Genomic DNA, 25,942 nt, shown 5'->3' on the forward strand with positions numbered 1-25,942 from the left:
TCATCTCCCTTGATCTCCTCTTGTCCATACTCATCTTCTCCATCCTTCTCTCCTCTACCCTACTTTCTCCTCTTCTATCCATCCCTTCCTTTCCACTCCTCTCACTCTCTCCTAGCACTATCCTCTCCTCCTCTTCTCTCCTCCCCCTTCTCTCTCTCTCCCTCTCTCTCTCTCTTTCACCTCTTCCAGTCTCTTTCTCCTCTCACTCTTCCTCCTCTCCCTCTCTCCTCTTCTCTCTTACCCCATTTTAAATCACCTAAAACATAAAGCTTTAACAACAACTGGTGAAAATGCCTATCATGTAAATATAGGAAAACATCATAAACTTCTGGATTTGTTAGTAATGTGTTCCAGATTAATCTATAAAACACTCATAGGATCACATGGTGCAACGACTGGACAAACGAACAGGCAGCACGCTGAGGGCTGAAAAGTGACAGACCATAGTCTCTCGCCACTACCGTGAACAGATTTCAGCACCAAGGACAGCTCTGCCGCGCGAGCCGAGTCCTCAGGCACAGCTGCAACCAGATTCATACATGCAGGAGCACACATACACCCACACACGCACACACTTGAGCAAGCAGCTGAGGCGTAGGGAACATGCCCCATGCTCTGTCCCTTTGACCGTCAGATCCTACCAGAAGGGAGAGCGTGTACGTCATCACACTCCAAAGAACTATTGTGCTACGCAAAACCCTAAATCACTTTCAGATGCTTACTATGCCTACGTGAGGTCATATAATTGTAAATGATTAGGTTATACGTTCTTAAAACCTTAACCAGCAGCAGCAAGGCACCAGGTGGAGGCATGACTGCTTACAGTTATATCCCTAACTGAATTTGTGTTCGTGGAGTGGATGCCATCTTACCTGTGTGTGTGTGTGTGTGTGTGTGTGTGTGTGTGTGTGTGTGTGTGTGTGTGTGTGCGTGTGTGTGTGTGTGTGTGTGTGTGTGCGTGTGTGTGTGTGTGTGTGTGTGTACTCACCCAGCAGAACCAGCACGCTGAGAAGGTTCAGCAGAATCATGGCAGGTTCCAGAGCAGTAATCCTGAAGTCACGAGTCGAATGCGAGCTGTCCGGTTCAGCCGTTAACGGCTAAATAAATAGGTAAATCGGTAAAACAGAGACACATCTCCAACACTGCTCCTCGCCGGTTAATAATCCAAAAACCAGAGCCGCGCCACACGAACCCAGAAACACACACACGAACTCAGGTCTTCATTTGAAACCACACACACATATAGTAGGTTACACAGGCACGCACAGACGCACTCACACACACACTCTGACGGGGTGTTTTCATGTGAAATGTACTGATAACGTTAACATCCTCTCTGAAAGGAGCAAGAGTTGGAAAGAAAGTTCCCCGCTAATAACAGCTGTCCATGCGAAACAGGACCCGCTGCGGAGCCAAGAACCTGCTCGTTGGCTGTCCCGGTATCCGTTAAACGGTTCGAGGGTGCCCTGTTCCGGGCCAGGAGAGGGATGGTCTCTCTGACATCGACTGGCTGATTCCGTTAAAAACGCTGTCTTCTTGACCACGAGCCAACGCAATCAAACTTCCCAGTGTTAGTGTGTGATAGAGGAAGGTGCGCGCGCGTGTGTGAGCTAGAAAGAGAAAGAAAAAGAGAGATGGAGCGACAGGGGCAGAGAGGACGTCAGACAGCAAGTAGTATGCTATTTCTAACTAGGTGGTTCTTCCGGACTCGTGGAGGCAGCTGATGGCTGTTTAATACAGATGTCCTTAAATCAATTAAACTTCCGAGACCGGGAGTGTGTATGTGATGGTGGTACACCCTCCAACCTGGGGAGACAGTTACCCAGTAATAGATATAGCGGAGAGTTCTAATTCACTCCCAGAGCCTAGACCCTGTCCGCCCGCCTTTCAGTTACAGCGGGAGAAAAGCAGTTCGTGTTCTATCATGGGAAAACTACTTCTTTCTTTCGCTCTCGCTCTCTCTTTCTCTTTCTCTTTCTCTCTAACTGATGTTGCATTTCGGCCCTCGGGGCTGTGCAAGTCACCGCGAACGATATGAGAGTAAGCGTGTTTTACACAACACACACTCACCCAAACACTCTCAGGCCTATACACACACACAAACAGACATACACACACTGGTTTATATAGAGAACCGAGACCGTGCATGACCTGGGGTGTAGGGCACTCATCAAAGCGAGTGAGGCTAATACACACAAACAAACAAACACAAACACAAACACACACACATAATACAAAAATCCCCACAAAATTCTGCTGGTTTAAGTTAGAGATATCTAGAACACTGCCTCCCCTTATGAGTTAAATCATTACCAATATTACTCTCTCTCTTCTCATCACTCTCTTTCCTCACTAACATCATATCACTCTATTTCTCTTTCTTATTATCTCTCCCTCTCCTCTGTCTTTCTCTTTCTCATTATCTCTCCCTCTCCTCTGCCTTTCTCTTTCTCATTATCTCTCCATCTCTGTCTTTCTCTTTCTCATTATCTCTCCCTCTCATCTCTCTTTCTTATTATCTCTCCCTCTCCTCTGTCTTTATCTTTCTCATTATCTCTTCCTCTCCTCTGTCAATCTCTTTCTCCCTCTCCCCTCTTCATTTCTCCCCTCATCCCTCTCCTCCTCTCTCCCCCACCCCTCTCTCCCTCCTCCCTTCCCAGTGGAAGACAGTGGGGTCAGTCCCAATGAGCCGGACCTTTAATTTAATTACCCAAGCGGGCAGAAAGACAATTAAGTCTAATGAATAATTAAGGCTGATTAATGAGCTGAAGTTAAAGGATACATCAGTGATAATGATGGAGTGATGTTAAATGGGCATGTTAGATGCCCTGGGGCTGTTTGAGCTTAAGGGTACAAGGGAAGGAGATGGTACCTAGGATCTGAAACTATCTTACTGATTAATCACACACAATGTATGTGCCGATCCAGGATTTGAACAAGCAACCTTCTGGAGGAGATGAGAGGAGATTGTTTTACACATTGGGTAATACAACTCTCTCTCTCTCTCTATGCCAGTACCCTTATAAGAGCAGAAAGATAGTTGTTTCCTTCTCAGTGTGTTCTAATCTTCAAGGTATTTTCTCTCTGTTCAGCAGAGGATGCTACAGATAGGATCTTAATTTGAGACAGTTTGCTACAGCAGGAAAATAATCTTTCAGCAACAAGACCTTTGAATTATTATGTGGATTATAATTAATGGACATTTTTGTAGGGGTTGATACATTTGGGAAAATCAAGTCTGAAATTTCTTAGTGGAAATTGTAAACTTCAAAAGCATTTTTTAACCTCAAATACACTACAAGTTTAAAATGTCCAGTATTGCAGGAAAGTTCTCCAGCAACAGGGTGGTCAAATTAAGATACTACATCTGTATAGGACTATCAATACGTCCAGTGCCTATACTGACTGCTATAGTACTTAGATCAACACAGCATGTGTATCAGTGCATTCTGAAAGTATTCAGACCCCTTGACTTTTTCCACATTTTGTTATGTTACAGCTTTATTCTAAAATGGATTAAATTGTTTTTTTCCTCTCATCAATCTACTCACAATACCCCATAATGACAAAGCAAAAACAGGGTTTTAAAATTTTCTGCAATGTATAAAATAAACTGAAACATCACATTTACAGAAGTATTCAGACCCTTTACTCAGTACTTTGTTCAAGCATTTGTCAGCGATTACAGCCCTGAGTCTTCTTGGGTATGACGCTACAAGTTTGGCACACCTGTATTTGGGGAGTTTCTCCCATTCTTCTCTGCAGATCCTCTCTAGCTCTGTCAGGTTGGATGGGGATCGTTGCTGCACAGCTATTTTCAGGTCTCTCCAGGGATGTTAGATATGGTTCAAGTTCGGGCTATGGCTGGGCTACTCATGGATATTCAGAAATTTCTCCCAAAGCAACTCTGGCATTGTCTTGGCTGTGTTCATAGGGTCATTGTCCTGTTGGAATGTGAACCTTCTCCCTTGTCTGAGGTCCTGAGCGCTCTGGAGCAGGTTTTCATCAAGTATCTCTCTGTACTTTTCTCTGTTCATCTTTCCCTCTATCCTGACTAGTCTTCAAGTCCCTGCCGTTGAAAAACATCCCCACAGCATGATGCTGCCACCACCATGATTCACTGTAGGCATAGTGCCAGGTTTCCTCCAAACGTGATATTCAATCTTGGTATCATTAGACCAGAGAATCTTGTTTGTCATGGTCTGAGAGTCCTTTAGGTGCCTTTTGGCAAACTCTGGCCACTGTACCATAAAGGCCTGATTGTTGGAGGGCTGCAGAGATGGTTGTCCTTCTGGAAGGTTCTCCCATCTCCACAGAAGAAATCTGGAGCTTTGTCAGAGTGACCACCAGGTTCTTGGTCACCTACCTGGCCAAGGCCCTTCTCCCCCGATTTCTCAGTTTGTCTATTTAGTGAGGCTACCAGAGAGCCTTTTTCATTGTTTCGTCTACAACACATTTTGATTATGTAATAATTGTTGCATATTAATTTATGGCTCTCCTCTCTCCCTACAATTTGAGGTTTGTGCTGCACCCAATCCTATAGCTGTAATCAAATCAGTAATCTGTTCGCTAGCTCAGGAATTGTTTTTGCCTGTGCTACTGAAGGATATATCGGACTGCTAATACAGGACTTGTAAAGACCTAGTGCACTACTTTGGTGAACATTTTTAATTTTCAAAATAAATAAATGATTGCCAGCGCTACAGACGGCTATATCAATCGGCTAATGGGGGACATTCAAAGGCCCAGTGCACGACTTTGTGAAAAAAGAAAATGGTTCAAAAAAGAAATACTTGCCGCCCTAGAGACGGCTATAGACAGGACTAGTAAAGGCCCAGTGCACTACTTTTATGAAAACATGTCATGTTCAATTATTATCACATTGTAAAATGATGTATTAAAACTTTTCAAGGGGTGCTGCACCCCTACTTCCCGTGGCTATTTGTAGGTAGGCTACTCTGATTTTCCAGGCGCTTTCTGATCACTGATCATATGCTCCCTCCCGCCTTTGCTAATGACCAGTCATTGGTCAACAGTCAAGGTGCACAACTTTTAACTTCTGAAGCACAGATTAATGTTTTTTAAACAAGAATTTGGTGTAAAGCCATAGGCCTATGTTATTCACCAGATCAAATAAGCAATGGTATAAATATAAAATACAAATGGTAGGCTATAGGCTTATGTAGCCTATTAAAATATGTAATATATATTTCCCATTCAGTTTCACACTTGCAACCCACAAAACCTTCTCACTGCTCTAGCTCACCCGACTCTTGTTGATTGACGGTTTACTAGTCCACTCAGAGGGCCGGGTGTGCGTTTCACTATTCAATCGATTTTTTATGCGAGTGTGATACTGTCTCTGGCTGCATTGAGAGTAATCAACACAGACTCTGTGCAACAAAATTAGTGACAACATTTTACAAAACCTGGCCAGATCATTTGAAGTCATCAGTCTCAAGTCAAAGTTGAGTCCCAAGTCTTGAGGCTCCAAGTCCAAGTCAACTCTTAAGTCATCAAATGTGTGACTCCAAGTCATGTGACTCGAGTCCACTCCTCTGGTGTGTGTACATGCACACATTTGTGAAAGTGTGTGTGTGACTGTGTGTGTGTACATGCATGTCTTTCTGAGAGTCTCTGTGTGTGTGTGTGTGTGTGTGTGACTGTGTGTGTGTGTGTGTGTGTGTGTGTGTGTGTGTGTTCATGCATGTCTTTGTGAAAGTGTGTGTTTGTGTGTGTGTTCCACAGATATTGTCCTACAGTTGTTTTTGGCAGCAGTGTGTTTGGCAGAAAGCCTGAACAGATACACACCCCCTCAAATCTGAGAAACAGCCCACTGCTGCTACTAACTGTGTGTATTTGTCTGTGTGTTCATGCGTGCTTCTTTGCGTGTGAGTGAATGTTTCTGTGTCTGTGCGTGCGTGCATGGGTGAGTGCATTTGTCAGTGTTTCTCAGTATTTACATAAAATGTTGCCGATGGGCTGACTGACAAGGTTATCTTCTCAGAATGGCAGCAGACAACATCACCATTTTCGCTCCCTCCCTCCCTCCCTCACACACACACACACACACACACACACACACACACACACACACACACACACACACACACACACACACACACACACACGCACACACACACACACACAGAGACTCTCAGAAAGACATGCATGTACACACACACAGTCACACACACACTTTCACAAATGTGTGCATGTACACACACCAGAGGAGTGGACTCGAGTCACATGACTTGGAGTCACACATTTGATGACTTAAGAGTTGACTTGGACTTGGAGCCTCAAGACTTGGGACTCAACTTTGACTTGAGACTGATGACTTCAAATGATCTGGCCAGGTTTTGTATCTATTCTCTCCTGTGCTGACCAAAAATGTTTTGTTGACACTTTATTCAGAGTAGGCGACAACACAAACTCTCATGTGGAAGTTTTTTTTATTCACAACATCAAATAACACTTACCAACTACTGTATATGTGACCAAAATATACTGTATATGTGACCAAGGCTAATTAAAGGACCTAGAATGAAGCGACCAATAATTTGCTTATGCCAATGGTATTGTGTCTATATATTGTTTTTGGGTCACACTTTATTTGGATAGTCCAGATTGTCTGTCTGTAGATGCTCTTTAGAATAAGGGTAAGGGTTAAGGTTACGGTTAGAACTAGGGTTAGGTTTAGTGGATAGTTAGTTGAAATGTTACTGAAAGTCTGTAGATATTCAGTACTGCATCATCAGATGGACTATCCAAATAAAGTGTTACCTGTTTTTGTGTTGTTTTTATTAGTGAGTGTAAGTATGCTTATGGTTAGTGTGTATATTTCATAAGCATGTGTTTAGTATGCTATTATACAGTATCATTAACATGTGTGCGGTATAGCATGTGTCCTTTCCCACAAGATCTCATTGTTTCCCTTCAAAATTTGGCATGTTATGGATGGTCTACTTTTTATGCATTAATTCCCTATGTTTACAGGGTAAAATTCCCTATGTTTACAGGGTTAATTCCCTATGTTTACAGGGTTAATTCCATGTGGTTACAGGGTTAATTCCATGTGGTTACAGGGTTAATTCCACGTGGTTACAGGGTTAATTCCCTATGTTTACAGGGTTAATTCCCTATATTTACAGGGTTAATTCCCTATGTTTACAAGGTTAATTCCATGTGGTTACAGGGTTAATTCCCTATGTTTACAGGGTTAATTCCCTATGTTTACAGGGTTAATTCCCTATGTTTACAGGGTTAATTCCGTTATGTTTACTGGGTTAATTCCCTATGTTTACAGGGTTAATTCCATGTGGTTACAGTGTTAATTGCCTATATTTACAGGGTTAATTCCCTATGTTTACAGGGTTAATTCCCTATGTTTACAGGGTTAATTCCATGTGTTTACAGAGTTAATTCCCTATGTTTACAGGGTTAATTCCATGTGTTTACAGAGTTAATTCCCTATGTTTACAGGGTTAATTCCATGTGTTTACAGAGTTAATTCCCTATGTTTACAGGGTTAATTCCATGTGGTTACAGGGTTAATTCCCTATGTTTACAGGGTTAATTCCCTATGTTTACAGGGTTAATTCCCTATGTTTACAGGGTTAATTCCCTATGTTTACAGGGTTAATTCCCTATGTTTACAGGGTTAATTCCATGTGTTTAAAGGGTTAATTCCCTATGTTTACAGGGTTAATTCCATGTGTTTAAAGGGTTAATTCCTTATGTTTACAGGGTTAATTCCATGTGGTTACAGGGTTAATTCCATGTGTTTACAGGGTTAATTCCCTATGTTTACAGGGTTAATTGCCTATGTTTACAGGGTTAATTCCCTATGTTTACAGGGCTAATTCCCTGTGTTTACAGGGTTAATTACATGTGGTTACAGGGTTAAAACAGAAACAACACAAAGGTTAACAGCTTAGTCATTCATTCCGAGTGGCTCAGATTAGGGCTATGGTTAAGGGAAGGCTTAATAAGTATTGAGGCTTGAAAGAGCATTGTGAACTGCAGTGGCGCAGTGGTCTAAGCAGAGCAGTCTGGCGCCAAGCATCACCGGATCATGCCCAATGCAGGATACAATCTGGCGATACATTCTTACTGTGCATGACCTGTTTATCAGTTATGACAGATATGACACAGTACTCTAACCACAGAATCTGATGTCATTATCAGCTGTCTCTCCCCCCCCCCCCCCCTGTCCCTATCTCTCTCACTATGGCCTTATATGACATTAGGGAAATTGCTCACATTAATGTAATAATGTTATTAAATAATGGAGACAGACATCTGCTGGCGGAATATGTAATCATATCATATCTAATCCTATCTCGTCATCGCTGATGACTATCTCTCTGGGCAAATCTCTGCAACAGTAAATTATAAACCAATCCCTTTGTAGAGCAAAACGTTTGACATGAAACACGTGACTAAAAACTTTTTTAAATGTTTCAGTTTTTTAAGATCAAATGCAAGGCAAGGCAAATCGTTAGACTGAGGCATACAACACCCCTGCTGTCAGTCTAATCTCTCTCTCTGGGTCTCTATACATGAACAATATATCTGGGGATGAATAATGTATGATGATTGGCTTCGCAACCATCTTCATATCCAATCAGAATGGCCCAGGAGTAATGATCACATTTTACCTCTGGGGGTCACTAGAGGTAATCTACGGTCACACCCTTTAAATGGCACCCCCAGGGGTTACCGTGGAACTTCTCACTCCAATGAGTGAGAATGTATTAGTTTATCAGGCTCTCACCAGGGCTGGAGGGTTGCTTATCTTATGATGATCTAACTGTACACACACACACACACACACACACACACACACACACACACACACACACACACACACACACACACACACACACACACACACACACACACACACAAACGTATGAAGACCCAGACACAAATATGAGGGTATTACAGGCCTACACACTCTCCCCCTGGCTGCTCTTAGGCCTTATTTCTCCTACTGCACTGGTCATACAGACTGACACTCCCTCAAACCACCACCAGCCAGGTCACTCCAGATCCAATGCAGTATTCGATGTTCGTCCACTAGGGGCAACTTCGCGTGCCATTACCATCAAGCAGAGGCTTGCGACTTGCTAGGACGTTGTGGGTGCCTAAACATAACCGTTGAGTTGTTTCTGTTTCAACCCTATCCAAACCGTAACCCTTAACATTTAAGGGTTAAGGTTTGGGATAGGGTTTACCAATCAGAATGAATGCCTAAAGTTCAACATTTAAACTTCATGTTTATCTGGACAAATGTTGAATACTGTATTCAGATTGTGTCAGACGGTGAGATTTTGTTGCTCTCACATCACTATAATCACACTTATGGTAGTCCGTCGTAGCCAATGATGACTTCTGAGTCAACAGTGAATTCTTTGGTGGCTGTAGAGTCCCATCCGAGATCTACAAACTTTATAGTGCCTTCAGAAAGTATTCTCAGTACTAGACTTTTTCCAAACTTTGTTGTGTTACAGCCAAATTATCTGTAAGGTCCCTCAGTCAATTTCAAGCACAGATTCAATGACAAAGACCAGGGAGGTTTTCCAATGCCTTGCAGAGAAGTGCACCTATTGTTAGATATATATATATTTTTTTAAGTAGACATTGATATCCCTTTGAGCATGAGTGAAGTTATTAATTACACTTTGGATAGTCACTACAAAGATACAGGCGTCCTTCCTAACTCAGTTGCCCGAGAGGAAGGAAACCACTCAGGGATTTCACCAATGGGGATTTTAAACCAGTTACAGAGTTAAATGGCTGTGATAGGAGAAAACTGAGGATGGATCAACAATTTTTTGGTTTGTAATTGTATTTGTATTTATTATGGATCCCATTAGCTGCTGCCGAGGCAGCATCTACTCTTCCTGGGGTCTGGCAGAATTAAGGCAGTTAAACATTTTAAAAACATTACAATACATTCATTACAGAATTCACAATACACTAAGTGTGTGCCCTCAGGCCCATACTCCACTACCACATATCTACAACACAAAATTAATGTGTATGTGTGTGTATAGTGCATGTGTTATCATATGTGTGTATGCATGTGTCTGTGCCTATGTTTGTGTTACTTCACAGTCCCCGCTGTTCCACAAAATGTATTTTTACCTGCTTTTTAAATCTGATTCTATTGCTTGCATCAGTTACCTGATGTGAAATAGAGTGTCATGTAGTCATGGCTCTGTGTCTGTTCTGGACTTGGAGATTGTGAAGAGACGTCTGGTGGCATGTCTTGTGGGGGTATGTATGGGAGTCTGAGCTGTGTGCTAGTATTTTGAACAGACAGCTTGGTACCTTCAGCTTGTCAACATCTCTTACGAAAACAAGTAATGAAGATGTCAAGCTCTCTTCCACTTTCAGCCATGAACGATTGATATGCATGTCATTAATGTTAGCTCTGTGTGTACTTTTAAGGGCCAGTCCTGCTGCCCTGTTCTGAGCCAACTGCAATTTTCCCAAGTCCCTCTTTGTGGCACCTGACCACATTACTGAACAGTAGTCCAGTTGAGAAAAAAAACAGGGCCTGTAGGACCTGCCTTATTGATAGTGTTGTTAAGAATGCAGAGCAACGCTTTATTATAGACAGACTTCTCCCCATCTTAGCTACTGTTATATCAATATGTTTTGACCATGACAGTTTACAATCCTGGGTTACTCCAAGCTGTTGAGTCACTTCAACTTGCTTCTACCTGGATCATGTTTGAGAGGCTTCCATTAAAGAAGACCCTCTGTGTTCTGTTAGATAAGTACGTTTTTATCCACATTATAGCAGAGGGTGTAAAGCCATAACAAAACAGTTTTTCAGCAGCAGACTATGGTTGATAATGTCAAAAGCTGCAACAACAAAAAGCTGTGGTTTCTCCACATCACTAACCTACATGACAGTGTGAAAAGAAGGTAGCCTGTAAAAATACAAATATTTTAAAACATACATCCTGTTTGCAATAAGGATGTTCGGGGAAAATCCACCACTGAGTACTACTCTTCATATTTTCAAGCATGGTGGTGGCTGCAACATGTTGTGTATGCTTGTCATCAGCAAGGACAAGGGATTTTTTTAAAATAAATAAATAAAAGGAATAGAGCTAAGCACAGTGTAACGTTCGTCGTCCTCCTCGTCTGAGGAGTAGGAAATATCGGACCAATGCACAGCGTGGTACCTGTTCATGATGTTTATTTGCCTGAACACTGAAATACAAAATAACACCGTGTATAAAGAAAACAAAATAAACAGTCCCGTGTGGAACAAACACTGACACAGAAAAAAAAAATAAAAAAAATAATCACCCACAAAACACAGGTGGGAAAAGGCTACCTAAGTATGATTCTCAATCAGAGACAACGAACGACACCTGTATCTGATTGAGAACCATACCAGGCTAAACACAACCACAACATAGAAAAAGGAACATAGACTGCCCACCCAAACTAACGCCCTGACCATACTAAAACAAAGACATAACAAAAAAACTAAGGTCAGAACGTGACAGTACCCCCCCCCCCCCCCCCCCCCCAAAGGTGCAGACTCTGACCGCAAAACCTGAACCTATAGGGGAGGGTCTGGGTGAGCGTCTGTCCGCGGTGGCGGCTCTGGCTCGGGACGTGGACCCCACTCCACCATAGTCTTTGCCCGCTTCTTTACCCGCATCCGTGGTGCCTTTAGAGCGGCGACCCTCGCCGCCGACCTCGGACGGGGGACCCTAGTAGCAGGCCCCAAATGGACGGGAAATTCCAGCAGCGCCGGACAGACTGGAGATTCCGGCAGCGCCGGACAGGCGGGAGACTCATCCTCCCCGTCTGAGGAGGAGTAGGAAGTATCGGACCAATGCGCAGCGTGGCACGTGTTCATGATGTTTATTTGCCTGAACACTGAAATACAAAATAACACCGTGTATAAACGAAACAAACAAAACAGTCCCGTGTGGAATTGACACGGAAAAATAATCACCTACAAAACACAGGTGGGAAAAGGCTGCCTAAGTATGATTCTCAATCAGAGACAACGAACGACACCTGCCTCTGATTGAGAACCATACCAGGCCAAACACAACCACAACATAGAAAAAGGAACATAGACTACCCACCCCAACTCACGCCCTGACCAAACTAAAACAAAGACATAATAAAAAAAACTAAGGTCAGAACGTGACACACAGGCAAGGTAGAAGAAAACCTTGTTCAGTCTGCTTTCCAACAGACACTGGGAGACAAATCTACTTTTCAGCAATGCACTAAATCAGGGTCACTCAGAGTGATTCTTGGTACAGTAGTCTTAATCTAATCTACTTTGAAACAAAAGTATACACCTCACACACATGGTTATAGGCTTAGAAATAATAAAACCCCTCTACCATGCCAGATGTAGAGTTAAAATGTATTACATTTTCAGTTTGCATCCCAATATTACACTTTATATAAATCACAAAAGACTGAAATATAATGAAACTGTTTTACATAGACATCTTTATTAATTATGAAATGATGAAAAATATTATTAACATTCCACCCATGAGGCCAAAGAGGACTTGTTTGGTAATTGACTGCAGGAAAAAGCTGCTCACTAGAGTTACTACTAAGACATTGGATATTCCTGAGTGGCCTAGTTTTGACATAAATCGGCTTGAAAATGTATGACAAGACTTTAAAATGGCTGTCTAGCAATGACCAACAAGCAACTTGACAGAGCTTGTACAATACAGGTTTGCAAATCTCTTAGAGACTAACACAGAATTTACAGCTGTAATCCCTGCCAATGGTGATTCTAACATGTACTGACTCCGGGGATTGAATACTTATCTAATCAAAATATGTTAGTGTTTTATTTTCACTTTGTTTTTAGCATTTTTCTTCTGCTTTCACATTACAGTATTTTGTGTAGATCGTTGACAAAAAATGACAATTAAATCCATTTTAATCCCACTTTATAACACAACATAATGTGGAAAAAGTCAACTGGTTTGAATACTTTCTGAAGGCACGATTTTCAAGCCTTGAGACAATCGAGACATGGATTGTGTATGCGTGCCATTCAGACAGTGAATGGGCAAGACAAAAATGTTAGTAGGTGCCAGGCGCCCCGGTTTGTGTCGAGAACTGCAACGCTGCTGGGTTTTTCACGCTCAACAGTTTCCCGTGTGTATCAAGAATGATCCACTACCCAAAGGACATCCAGACAACTTGACATAACTGTGGGAAGCATTGGAGTAAACATGGGCCAGGATCCCTGTAGAATGCTTTCGACACCTTGTAGAGGTGCAACTCAATATTAGTAAGGTGTTTTTAATGTTTGATATACTCAGTGTATGTCTGTGTTGGTGAAGGCTGGCATGGTTGTATGTCTCCTGAGCTGTTTTTGCTGTATCTTTGTGCTCATTCCTTTCCTCCTCACCTCTGTACACCGCTCTAGCTGCTGTGCCCTCCAGGTCTGTGGGTTAACTGTTGCACTTCTTCAGCAATGTTTTCAGCTGGTCCTTGTAGCGCTTCATCTGCCCCCCCTGTAGACCGCAAACCAAGGTGTAGCTGGCCATACAGGATCTTCTGCTACAGGCGCTCCTGAGACAATCTGATGACATGCCCGGGCCAGTGGTGCAGTTGGTGTTGGGTGACGGTGACCTCCATACTCTTGCAGTTGGTTTTAGCAATTTCTGTATGGAGCACACAGTCCCGCCAGGTTATTCCCAGAATGTGCTGCAGGCATCCTATATGGAATCTCTCAAACAGCTTGATGTGGCAAGGTGACCCAGGCTTCACAGCTGTAAAGAAATGTGGTGATGCAGATGGCTTGACTTTGGAGTGGAGATGGAGATCCCTGTTTTGGAAGAACCTGCGTCTGAGTTTTCTGAAGGCATCTGAGGCTTGATTGATCCTGTTTTGAATTTCGGTGTCGATGCTGCAGTTCTCTGAGAGGATGGTGCCCAGGTATTTGAATGACGGGACTATTGCCAGTGGTTTGTGTTTAATGGTAAGAACAGGTATGGTGGGTGGAGGGCTAGATAGGAGGAAGATGTAGAAGAGTATTTGTATTTGTCATGGTGTCACAACTTCTGCCAAAGTCGGTTCCTCTCCTTGTTCTGGCAGTGTTCGGCGGTCGACGTCACCGGTCTTCTAGCCATCGCCGATCCATTTTTTATTTTCCATTTGTTTTGTCTTGTTTTCCCACACACCTGATTTTCATTCCCTCATTACGTGTTGTGTATTTAACCCTCTGTTCCCCCCATATCTTTGTGTGGTATTGTTTGTTTGTAAGTGCTTGTGCACATGTTGACTGGTGTGCGTCGGGTTTTGTACCCAAGTTGTTATTTTCTTGATGTCGTTGGTTTTGGAATTAAACTGCTCCGGCTATTACCTAGTACTGCTCTCCTGCGTCTGACTTCCCTGCCACCAGTTACGCACCCCTTACAGAATATCACACCCGAATATGGAGTCAGCAGGAGCAGGTGCCCCTGGTATGGACATCGAGGAGCGCATCCAGGAACACACAGCGATGCTCCACCATCTTGGGGGCCACCATGGATCGCGTCGTCCAAGCTATGGACCGCTAGGAGAGACGGAGAGTTCCTCCAGCACCTCCACCAGCCCAACAGGGGCCTCCACTACTCACTCCCCCTGCACCCGGTTCCAGTGGGATTCGCCTCACCCTCCCCGGGGAGTACAATGGAACAGCTGCCAGCTGCCAGGGTTTCCTGTTGCAGTTGGAGTTATACCTGGCAAACATCCACCCGGCTCCTTTGGGCCGTGAGAGGGTGTCCGCCCTCGTCTAATGCGTCTCGGGGAAAGCCCTGGAGTGGGCCAACGCCGTGTGGGTGGAAAGAGATGTGGTGCTGGACCACTTTGAGGAGTTCACCTGTCGTTTCTGTGCAGTCTTCAACCACCCGGGTGAACGTCTTTTCCACCTGCGTCAGGGGACTAGGAGTGCACAGGAGTTCGCTTTGTACTTTCGGACCCTGGCCTCTGGAGCGGGATGGAACGACAGGGCCCTGATCGACCACAATCACTGCATTCCCCCCAAATATGAATATGCCAATTTGGCTCTCGCCTTCTCCAAAAAGAAGGCGACTCAATTACCACCCCATCGACGGGGGGATTGTGCGATAAATCTCCTGGTAAACGCTGCACTTCCCAGGAGTCATGTGTACCATCTGTCACAGGTGGAGACGGTGGCTATGGAAACATATGTCCTCCACTTCCCCCGCCTCCTCAAGTAAATTTTTGGTGAAGAAGAAGGAGGGAGGTCTGTGCCCATGTATTGACTTAATCAGATAACTGTGAGGTACAGTAACCCGCTACCTCTTATTGCCACGGCGATTGAGTCAATGCACGGGGCGCGCTTGTTCACCAAACTTGATCTCAGAAGTGCTTTCAACCTGGTGCGTATCCGGGAGGGAGACGAGTGGAAGACGGCGTTCAGTACAACCTCAGGGCATTATGAGTACCTCGTCAAGCCGTACGGGTTGATGAATGCTCCATCAGTCTTCCAAGCCTTTGTAGATGAGATTTTCAGGGACCTGCATGGGCAGGGTGTAGTGGTGTATATTGATGACATTCTGATATACTCCGCTACACGCACCAAGCATGTGTCCCTGGTGTGCAAGGTGCTTGGTCTACTGTGGGAGCATGACCTGTACGCCAAGGCTGAGAAATGTCTGTTCTTCCAACAGTCCGTCTCCTTCCTAGGGTACCGCATTTCCACCTCAGTAGTGGCGATGGAGAGTGACCGCATCTCAGCCATGCGTAATTGGCCGACTCCCACCACGGTAAAAGAGGTGAAGCGGTTTCTAGGGTTTGCCCATTACTACTGGGGGTTTATCCGGGGTTTTGGTCAGGTAGCGGCTCCCATTACCTCCCTGCTGAAGGGGGGACCGTTACGTTTGCAGTGGTCGGCTGAGGCAGACAGGGCCTCTATGATGTGGGGGATCGGGGACCGGGAGCTGTTGGCTGTCGTCAAGGCTTTGAAGGCGTGGAGACATTGGCTTGAGGGGGCTTAACACCCTTTTCTCATCTGGACTGACCACCACAATCTGGAGTACATCCGGGAGGCGAGGAGACTGAACCCTCGCCAGGCAAGGTGGGCCATATTTTACACCCTTTTTACCCTGACATTGAGCTCCCCTTCAGTGTGCCACTGGGCGTCTGTACGTTCCGTCTGCTGTCCGTGACCGGCTGATCTATTGGGCCCACACGTCACCCTCCACTGGTCATACAGGCATCGGTCGGACGGTGCACTGTCTGATTGGGAAGTACTGGTGGCCCACTTTGGCTAAGGACTTGAGGGTTTATGTTTCCTCCTGCTCGGTGTGCGCCCAGTGTAAGGCTCCTAGGAACCTGCCCAGAGGTAAACTACACCCCTTACCCGTTCCACAGCGGCCATGGTCACACCAGTTGATCGATTTCCTGACCAATCTCCCCCCATCACAGGGAAACACCACGATCCTGGTTGTTGTGGATCGTTTCTCTAAGTCCTGCCGTCTCCTCCCTCTGCCCAGTCTCCCTACGGCCCTACAGACTGCCGACGCCTTGTTTACACACGTCTTCCGGCACTACAGGGTGCCTGAGGACATAGTGTCTGATCGGGGTCCCCAGTTCACTTTGAGGGTCTGGAGGGCGTCTTGTGGTCTCGATCAGCCTTATCTCAGGTTTTCACCCCGAGCGTAACGGGCAGGTGGAGAGAGTTAACCAGGATGTGGGTAGGTTTCTGAGATCTTATTACCAGGACCGGCCAGGGGAGTGGGCAGCGTTCATGCCCTGAGCAGAGATGGCCCAGAACTCAGTACGCCACTCCTCCACTAACCTTCCAGTGCGTACTGGGGTATCAGCCGGTTCTGACACCTTGGCATCAGAGTCAGACCGAGGCTCCTGGACAACTGGTTCCGGCACGCGGAGGAAACATGGGACACCACCCATGTTCACCTTCAGCGCGCCGTGCTACGCCAGAAAGCCCGCGCAGCCCGTCACCGCAGTGAGGCCCGGGTGTTTGCACCGGGAGACCAGGTCTGGCTCTCGATACAAAACCTGCCCCTCCGCCTGCCCTGCCGGAAGTTGGGTCCGTGGTTTGTGGGGCCATTCAAAGTCATGAGACTTACAGGTTACAGCTTCCCCCCGATTACTGTATTAACCCCTCGTTCCAAGTGTCTCTTTTCATTTTCCATTTGTTTTGTCTTGTTTTCCCACACACCTGGTTTTCATTCCCTCATTACGTGTTGTGTATTTAACCCTCTGTTCCCCCCATGTCTTTGTGTTATTGTTTGTTGTAAGTGCTTTTGCACATGTTGACTGGTGCGCGTCGGGATTTGTACCCAAGTTGTTATTTTCTTGATGCCGTTGGTTTTGGAATTAAACTGCTCCTGCTATTACCTAGTTCTGCTCTCCTGTGTAGTAGTAGCTAAGATGGGGAGAAGTCTAGAGAAGTCTAGAGCTAATATTAATAATATGCATGTCAATCTCTCCTGGATGAAAGTGGAGGAGAGATTGACTTCATCACTACTTATAATTATGAGATGTATTGACATGTTGCATGCACCAACTGTCTATCTAATCTACTGGCACATAGCTCGGACACCCATGCATACCACACAAGACAAGCCACAAGAGGTCTCCAAGTCCAGAACAGACTATGGGAGGCACACAGTACTACTGTACATAGAACCATGACTACATGGAACACTATTCCACATCGAGTAACTGACGCAAGCAGTAAAATTAGATTTAAAAAACAGATAAATAAAACACCTTATGGAACAGCGGGAACTGTGAAGCAACACAAACATTGGCACAGACACATGCATAAACACACACACACACACACACACAAACACACACACACACACGATAACATACACACTATACATACAGTGCCTTGCGAAAGTATTCGGCCACCTTGAACTTTGCGACCTTTTGCCACATTTCAGGCTTCAAACATAAAGATAAAAAACTGAAAAATTGGGCGTGCAAAATTATTCAGCCCCCTTAAGTTAATACTTTGTAGCGCCACCTTTTGCTGCGATTACAGCTGTAAGTCGCTTGGGGTATGTCTCTATCAGTTTTGCACATCGAGAGACTGAAATTTTTTCCCATTCCTCCTTGCAAAACAGCTCGAGCTCAGTGAGGTTGGATGGAGAGCATTTGTGACAGCAGTTTTCAGTTCTTTCCACAGATTCTCGATTGGATTCAGGTCTGGACTTTGACTTGGCCATTCTATCACCTGGATATGTTTATTTTTGAACCATTCCATTGTAGATTTTGCTTTATGTTTTGGATCATTGTCTTGTTGGAAGACAAATCTCCGTCCCAGTCTCAGGTCTTTTGCAGACTCCATCAGGTTTTCTTCCAGAATGGTCCTGTATTTAGCTCCATCCATCTTCCCATCAATTTTAACCATCTTCCCTGTCCCTGCTGAAGAAAAGCAGGCCCAAACCATGATGCTGCCACCACCATGTTTGACAGTGGGGATGGTGTGTTCAGCTGTGTTGCTTTTACGCCAAACATAACGTTTTGCATTGTTGCCAAAAAGTTCAATTTTGGTTTCATCTGACCAGAGCACCTTCTTCCACATGTTTGGTGTGTCTCCCAGGTGGCTTGTGGCAAACTTTAAACAACACTTTTTATGGATATCTTTAAGAAATGTCTTTCTTCTTGCCACTCTTCCATAAAGGCCAGATTTGTGCAATATACGACTGATTGTTGTCCTATGGACAGAGTCTCCCACCTCAGCTGTAGATCTCTGCAGTTCATCCAGAGTGATCATGGGCCTCTTGGCTGCATCTCTGATCAGCCAGGTCTTGGTAGATTTGCAGTGTCTGATACTCCTTCCATTTCAATATTATCGCTTGCACAGTGCTCCTTGGGATGTTTAAAGCTTGGGAAATCTTTTTGTATCCAAATCCGGCTTTAAACTTTTTCACAACAGTATCTCGGACCTGCCTGGTGTGTTCCTTGTTCTTCATGATGCTCTCTGCGCTTTTAACGGACCTCTGAGACTATCACAGTGCAGGTGCATTTATACGGAGACTTGATTACACACAGGTGGATTGTATGTATCATCATTAGTCATTTAGGTCAACATTGGATCATTCAGAGATCCTCACTGAACTTCTGGAGAGAGTTTGCTGCACTGAAAGTAAAGGGGCTGAATAATTTTGCACGCCCAACTTTTCAGTTTTTGATTTGTTAAAAAAGTTTGAAATATCCAATAAATGTCATTCCACTTCATGATTGTGTCCCACTTGTTGTTGATTCTTCACAAAAAAATACAGTTTTATATCTTTATGTTTGAAGCCTGAAATGTGGCAAAAGGTCGCAAAGTTCAAGGGGGGCGAATATTTTCGCAAGGCACTGTAAATCAGCTGATGTTCCAAAGTGCTGTACAGAAATCCAGCCTAAAACCCCAAACAGCAAGCACTGCAAGTGTAGAAGCACGGTGGCTAGGAAAAACTCCCTAGAAAGGCCAGAACCTAGGAAGAAACCTAGAGAAGAACCAGGCTATGAGGGGTGGCCAGTCCTCTTCTGGCTGTGTCGTGTGGAAAGTATAACAGAACATGGCCAAGATGCCAAGCAGGGTCAAATAATAATAATCACAGTGGTTGTCGAGGGTGCAACAGGTCAGCACCTCAGGAGTAAATGTCAGTTGACTTTTGATAGTCGACCATTCAGAGTATCTCTACCGCTCCTGCTTCTCTAGAGAGTTAATAACAGCAGGTCTGGAACAGGTAGCATGTCCGGTGAACATGTCAGGGTTCCATAGCCGCAGGCAGAACAGTTGAAACTGGAGCAGCAGCATGGCCAGGTGGACTGGGGACAGCAAGGAGTCATCAGGCCAGATAGTCTTGAGGCATGTTCATAGGGCTCAGGTCCTCCGAGAAAGAGAAAGAAAGAAAGACATAAAGAGAGAAAGAGAGAAATAGAGAGAGAATTAGAGAGAGCATACTTAAATTCACACAGGACACCGGATAAGACAGGATAAATACTCCAGATATAACAGACTGACCCTAGGCCTGCGACACAAACTATTGCAAGCATAAATACTGGAGGCTGTGACAGGAGGGGTCGGGAGACACTGTGGCCCTGTGGCAAAACCCAAGGGGCGCCAACCCGTACAGGAAGATCTCGTCAGTGATTCAAGGGATGCATCCCTCCTAAGACAGGATAGAAGAGCACCAGTAAGCCAGTGACTCAGCCCCTGTAATAGGGTTAGAGGCAGTGAATCCCAGTGGAGAGAGGGGAACCAGCCAGGCAGAGACAGCAAGGGCAGTTCGTTGCTCCAGTGCCTTTCCATTCACCTTCACACTCCTGGTCCAGTCTACACTCAATCATAGGACCTACTGAAGAGATGAGTCTTCAATAAAGACTTAATTGTTGAGACCAAGTCTGCGTCTCTCACATGGATAGGCAGAACATTCCATAAAAATGGAGCCCTATAGGAGAAAGCCCTGCCTCCAGCGGTTTGCTTAGTAATTATTGGGACAGTAAGGAGGCCTGCTTCTTGTGACCGTAGCGTACGTGCAGGTATGTATTTCTACAGTCATTTTCTTAATTGATGCATGCTTATTAGTAACTGGAATAAGTAGTTTCATAAATGAGTCTAGTGCAGCGTCTGGTTGCTCCTCATTACTCACCACAGACCAGCAGGTATTCTTTACATCATCAACATATGAATCACCACAAAACTTCTTGTAAGACCACTTATATACTATATTAGGCCCAGCCTTTGGAACTTTGTTTTTCCTAGATATAGCTACTATACTGTGATCACTACATCCTATGGATTTGGATACTGCTTTAAAGCAAATATCTGCAGCATTAGTAAAGATGTGATCAATACATGTTGATGATTTATTTCCTGTGCTGTTTGTAACTACCCTGGTAGGTTGACTGACAACCTGATCCAGGTGGCAGGCACTGGTTACAGTTTGAAGTTTTTTCCTGAGTGGGCAGCTTGATGATAGCCAGTCAATATTTAAATCACCCAGAAAATATACTTCTCGGTTGATATCACATACATTATCAAGCATTTCACATATATTATCCAAATACTGACTGTTAGCACATGGTGGTCTATAGCAGCTTACCACAACAATGGGCTTTAGGTGAGGCAGATGAACCTGTAGCCATATTATTTCAACAGTATTTAACATTAGATCATCTCTAAGCTTTACAAGAATATGGTACTGAATATAGACACCGCCTCCGTTGGCATTTCTGTCTTTTCGGTAGATGTTATAATCATTTATTGCTACCACTGTATCATCAAAGGTATTATCTAAGTGAGTTTCAGAATATGAATGTCATCTGTTACAAGCAAGTTATTGACTTCAAGGACTTTGTTTCTTAGGCTACATATGTTAATATGGGCTATTTTTAGCACTTTTCTGGGTTGCTTGATTGTTTTTAGTGCTTTACTGGGAAGCTCATCAGAGGTAGACTTACTCATGTTATTTACATTGGAGCTGAGTGCAGGGTGAGCTGCATAAAGTGGTCCCCCTACTATTGCACACCACCTCAGTGCTAACAGCGTAACTGGTTTATAGGCTCAAGATGACTACTTACAGTAGTTGTAGGATAAACCGATGTACACTACTGTTCGAAAGATTGGGGTCACTTAGAAATGTCCTTGTTTTTGAAATGTCCATTAAAATAACATCAAATTGATCAGAAATAGAGTGTAGACATTGGTAATGTTGTAAATGACCTTTGTAGCTGGAAATGGCTGATTTATAATGGAATATCTACATAGGCATACAGAGGCTCATTATCAGAAACCATCACTCCTGTGTTCCAATGGCACGTTGTTAGCGAATCCAAGTTTATAATTTTAAAAGGCTAATTGATCATTAGAAAACCCTTTTGCAATTATGTTAGCACAGCTGAAAACTGTTGTTCTGATTAAAGAAACAATAAAAATGGCGTTCTAGGTGAGTAGGTGAGTATCTGGAGCATCAGCATTTGTGGGTTCGATTACAGGCTCAAAATAGTCAGAAGCAAAGAACTTTCTTCTGAAGCTCGTCAATCTATTCTTGTTCTGAGAAATGAAGGATATTCCATGTGTGAAATTGCCAAGAAACTGAAGATCTCGTACAACACTAAGTACTACTACCTTCAGAGAACAACGCAAACTGGCTCTAACCAGAGTAGAAAGAGGAGTGGGAGGCCCCGGTGCACAAATGAGCAAGAGGACAAGTACATTAGAGTGTCTAGTTTGAGAAACAGACGCCTCACAAGTCCGCAATTGGCAGCTTCATTAAATAGTAGCCGCAAAACACCAGTTTCAACGTCAACAGTGAAGAAGCAACTTTGGGATGCTGGCCTTCTAGGCAGAGTTGCAAAGAAAAAGCCATGTCTCCAACTGGCCAATAAAAATAAAAGATTAAGATGGGCAAAAGAACACAGACACTGGACAGCGGAAGATTTTTAAAAAGTGTTATGTACAGACAAAAATAAGTTTTAGGTGTTCGGATCACAAAGGAGAACATTCGTGAGATGTAGAAAGAAATTAAAATATGCTGGAGGAGTACTTGACACCATCTGTCAAGCTTGGTGGAGGCAATGTGATGGTCTGGGGGTGCTTTGGGTTGGTAAAGTGGGAGATTTGTACAGGGTAAAAAGGGATCTTGAAGAAGGAAGGCTATCACTCCATTTTGCAACGCCATGCCATACCCTATGGACAGCACTTAATTGGATCCAATTTCCTCCTACAACAGAACAATGATCCAAAGCACAGCTCCAAACTATGCAAGAACAATTTAGGGAAGAAGCAGTCAGCTGGTATTCTGTCTATAATGGAGTGGCCAGCAGAGTCACTGGATCTCAACCCTGTTGAGCTGTTGTGATGGCAGCTTGACCGTATGGTAAGTAAGAAGTGCCCATCAACCCAATCCAACTTGTGGGCGGTGCTTCAGGATGCATGGGGTGAAATCTCTTCAGATTACCTCAACAAATTGACAATTAGAATGCCAAAGGTCTGCAAGTCTGTAATTGCTGCAAATGGAAGATTCTTTGACAAAAGCAAAGTTTGAAGGACACAATTATTATTTAAATTACAAATCATTATTTAAAACCTTGTCAATGTCTTGACTATATTTCCTATTCATTTTGCAACTCATTTCATGTATGTTTTCATGGAAAACAATGAATCTTTTAAGTAACCCCAAACTTTTGAACGGTAGTGTATTCGGTGCAATTAGGGGTACATAAATTAAATTACTTACATTGTGTTTGACAACGCCCCTAAGATCATGTACATTTGATGCAGCATTATGACGACTCATTGTCACAATGGTAGGGATTAACTGAGCTGGTCTTGGATCATTTGCCAGTCATTGCTTCAATGCAGCCTTTAAATGCGAGTCCAAAACCAAAAAGATTTGGATGGACTCCATCATTCCTGTTTCCAGAAGGTGTCAAAGTTATCAATAAAAGTGACTCCAGAAGAGCTATAGTAGTATTTTAGCCAGATGTGTAATGCCAGCAGTCTGCTGGATCTAGCACACCAATGATGGTACTGGACCTGAAATTATTGGACAGTCTTTTAATGCTAAAATCAGTTCTTTAAAATCCATCAATGTTCCGAGCTAGCCCTCCTGATGTCGTTTAACCCCATATGGACTACGACAGAGTCAGCTCCCGGCATCTGGGGTAGAACAGTCTGAAGCAGCCTTATGATGTCCTGTACGGGGCGGCAGGGTAGCCTAGTGGTTAGAGAGTTGTACTAGTAACCGAAAGGTTGCAAGTTCATATCCCTGAGCTGTCGTTCTGCCCCTGAACAGGCAGTTAACCGACTGTTCCTAGGCCATCATTGAAAATAATAATTTGTTCTTAACTGACTTAACTAGTTAAATAAAGGTAAAAATTTAAAAATTTAAAAACTCATGCTCCTGGGTAGAACAGTCTGAAGCAGCCTTGTGATATCCTGTACTCATGCTCCTGGGTAGAACAGTCTGAAGCAGGCTTGTGATGTCCTGTACTCATGCTCCTGGGTAGAACAGTCTGAAGCAAGCTTGTGATATCCTGTACTCATGCTCCTGGGTAGAACAGTCTGAAGCAGCCTTGTTATGTCCTGTACTCATGCTCCTGGGTAGAACAGTCTGAAGCAGGCTTGTGATGTCCTGTACTCATGCTCCTGGGTAGAACAGTCTGAAGCAGCCTTGTTATGTCCTGTACTCGTACTCCTGGGTAGCACAGGGTTTTTGCCTCGGGGACCAAGACATCTCTCACCATAGAGCTTCCAGATCCGATTTTGATTGGAAAGCCACCAAGGACAAAGGCGCCGGAACCTCTGGATCCAGGGCGGCAAAGCTGTTTCTGGTCTGTGTCAGTTCCGGGCTCAACATCCATGGAGACCGTTGCCACCTCCATGGCTGGTTGGTTGGGTTGAGAACAGCTCCTTTCTCCATGGAAGGGGTAGACCCCTTCGGGGATGGAACCCTGCCTAGAACTGGTCAGTTGGCTGTGGAGAGCCAACACGGCGGTGAAACTTACAATAGACCAGAGCGGCATCAGGCTACCGGGGTAGAAGAAAAAAAATGCTGGATTTGGGTTCCCCAGTAGCTTATGTAGTTTTCTACTTGCTTGCTAAGAGTAGCTACTTCGCTCCTGTAGTCCTCTGCAAGAAAGCAGTTGCTGCATTGAAAGTCAGCGCGGTCCACATTATCCCAGGAACAAGGCAAAGTAAACACAGCTCCTGCAACGCTGGAAACGCTCAATAGCGGCCTCCATTTGAGACCGTCAAGCCAGCTAGGCTAGCTGGGCTTTCGCGTCTCTCCCCCTACATGGAATCTGGCAGGATTCGCTCACAGCAATATAGCCCAACAGAGCCGCAGGATTCAAAATAGAATAAAAGTATATAAAAACACTGTCAGCTTTTAAACCAAGGTCTTTAGTTCAGGATTCGACCTTCAACAGCATTCAACAACAACAAACATACGTCACACTCTGATGACATAGGGATTGACTCTGTTCCTTGGATAGTACAGGTGCCAGCACGCACCCCTGCCTCACACCAGTGCATACTATGAAGGGCACGACTCCTGCCTTGCTATGGCCATCCAAGCCATCATCCCATCATGGAACTTGCAAAGGATTTTAACAGATTTGAGTGGGCAGACAAATTTGAGTAGAATGGCCCATAGTAGTTCCCTGCTCACAGTTTCTAAGGCCTTGGAGAGGTCGACAAAGGCCATGAATGGATCTTGGTGTTGTTCAAGGCACTACTCCTGGAGTTTCCGTGCCGTGAGTATCAATAGATACAATACTGTGGGAGGGTGGTGTCTAGATAGTTTTAGGGAGGTATAGTGTGTTGGTACATTTGTGGGTGTCTCTGTGTGTGCAAGTGTGTGTGTGTCTGTGTGTGTGTGCATGCGTGTGCATGTGCGTGTGTGTGTGCATGCGTGTGAGTGTGCGTGTGTGCTTGTGTGTCTGCGTGTGTGTAGTTAGGTTACACAGACAGATTTGTAGAGTTAGGTAACAGATATATCCTAGTTGTTGTTGGGGACATTGTAAGCGCAGACATGAAGAAACAGAGATTTAATTTAATTTAATTTGAACGTTCAGGGGGAACTAAGATAATATTAATGAGCTTTTTCTCTTCACATTTAGAACTCAGTTCTTCTCCTGCAGCACTTCTGCCTTTTCCCTTTTTTCTCCCTGTATTTTTGTCATTCTCTCTGTCGCTTTTTCTCTCACCCCTTACCCCAGACTCCCTCTCCTCCAAATCAAATCAAATACAATATTATTTGTCACGTGCCGAATGCAACACCTTACAGTGAAATGCTTACTTATAAGCCCTTAACCAACAGTGTAGTTCAAGAAATAGAGTTAAGAACATATTCACTAAATAAAATCAAGTAAAAAGTCACACTGTAAAATTACGTTACAATAACGAAACCACTGTATTTACAGGTACCAAATA

The 25,942-nt window shown here is 44.2% G+C and overlaps 1 protein-coding gene across 1 annotated transcript in view; it reads right to left on the reverse strand.

Moving 5' to 3' along the window:
* The window catches only part of LOC110522825 (GDNF family receptor alpha-2-like), a 79,573-nt gene extending 77,621 nt beyond the window's left edge, over nucleotides 1–1,952 (reverse strand). Inside the window, exon 1 of the mRNA XM_036977061.2 lies at nucleotides 989–1,952. Coding sequence (XP_036832956.1) covers nucleotides 989–1,028 — 40 coding nt within the window. The 5' untranslated portion in view covers nucleotides 1,029–1,952. The remainder of the gene's footprint in view (nucleotides 1–988) is intronic.
* Between the last annotated feature and the right edge of the window lie 23,990 nt (nucleotides 1,953–25,942).

The sequence above is a fragment of the Oncorhynchus mykiss genome, chromosome 5 (assembly GCF_057628025.1).
Source record: "Oncorhynchus mykiss isolate SJ-2025 chromosome 5, ASM5762802v1, whole genome shotgun sequence".
NCBI lineage: Eukaryota > Metazoa > Chordata > Actinopteri > Salmoniformes > Salmonidae > Oncorhynchus > Oncorhynchus mykiss.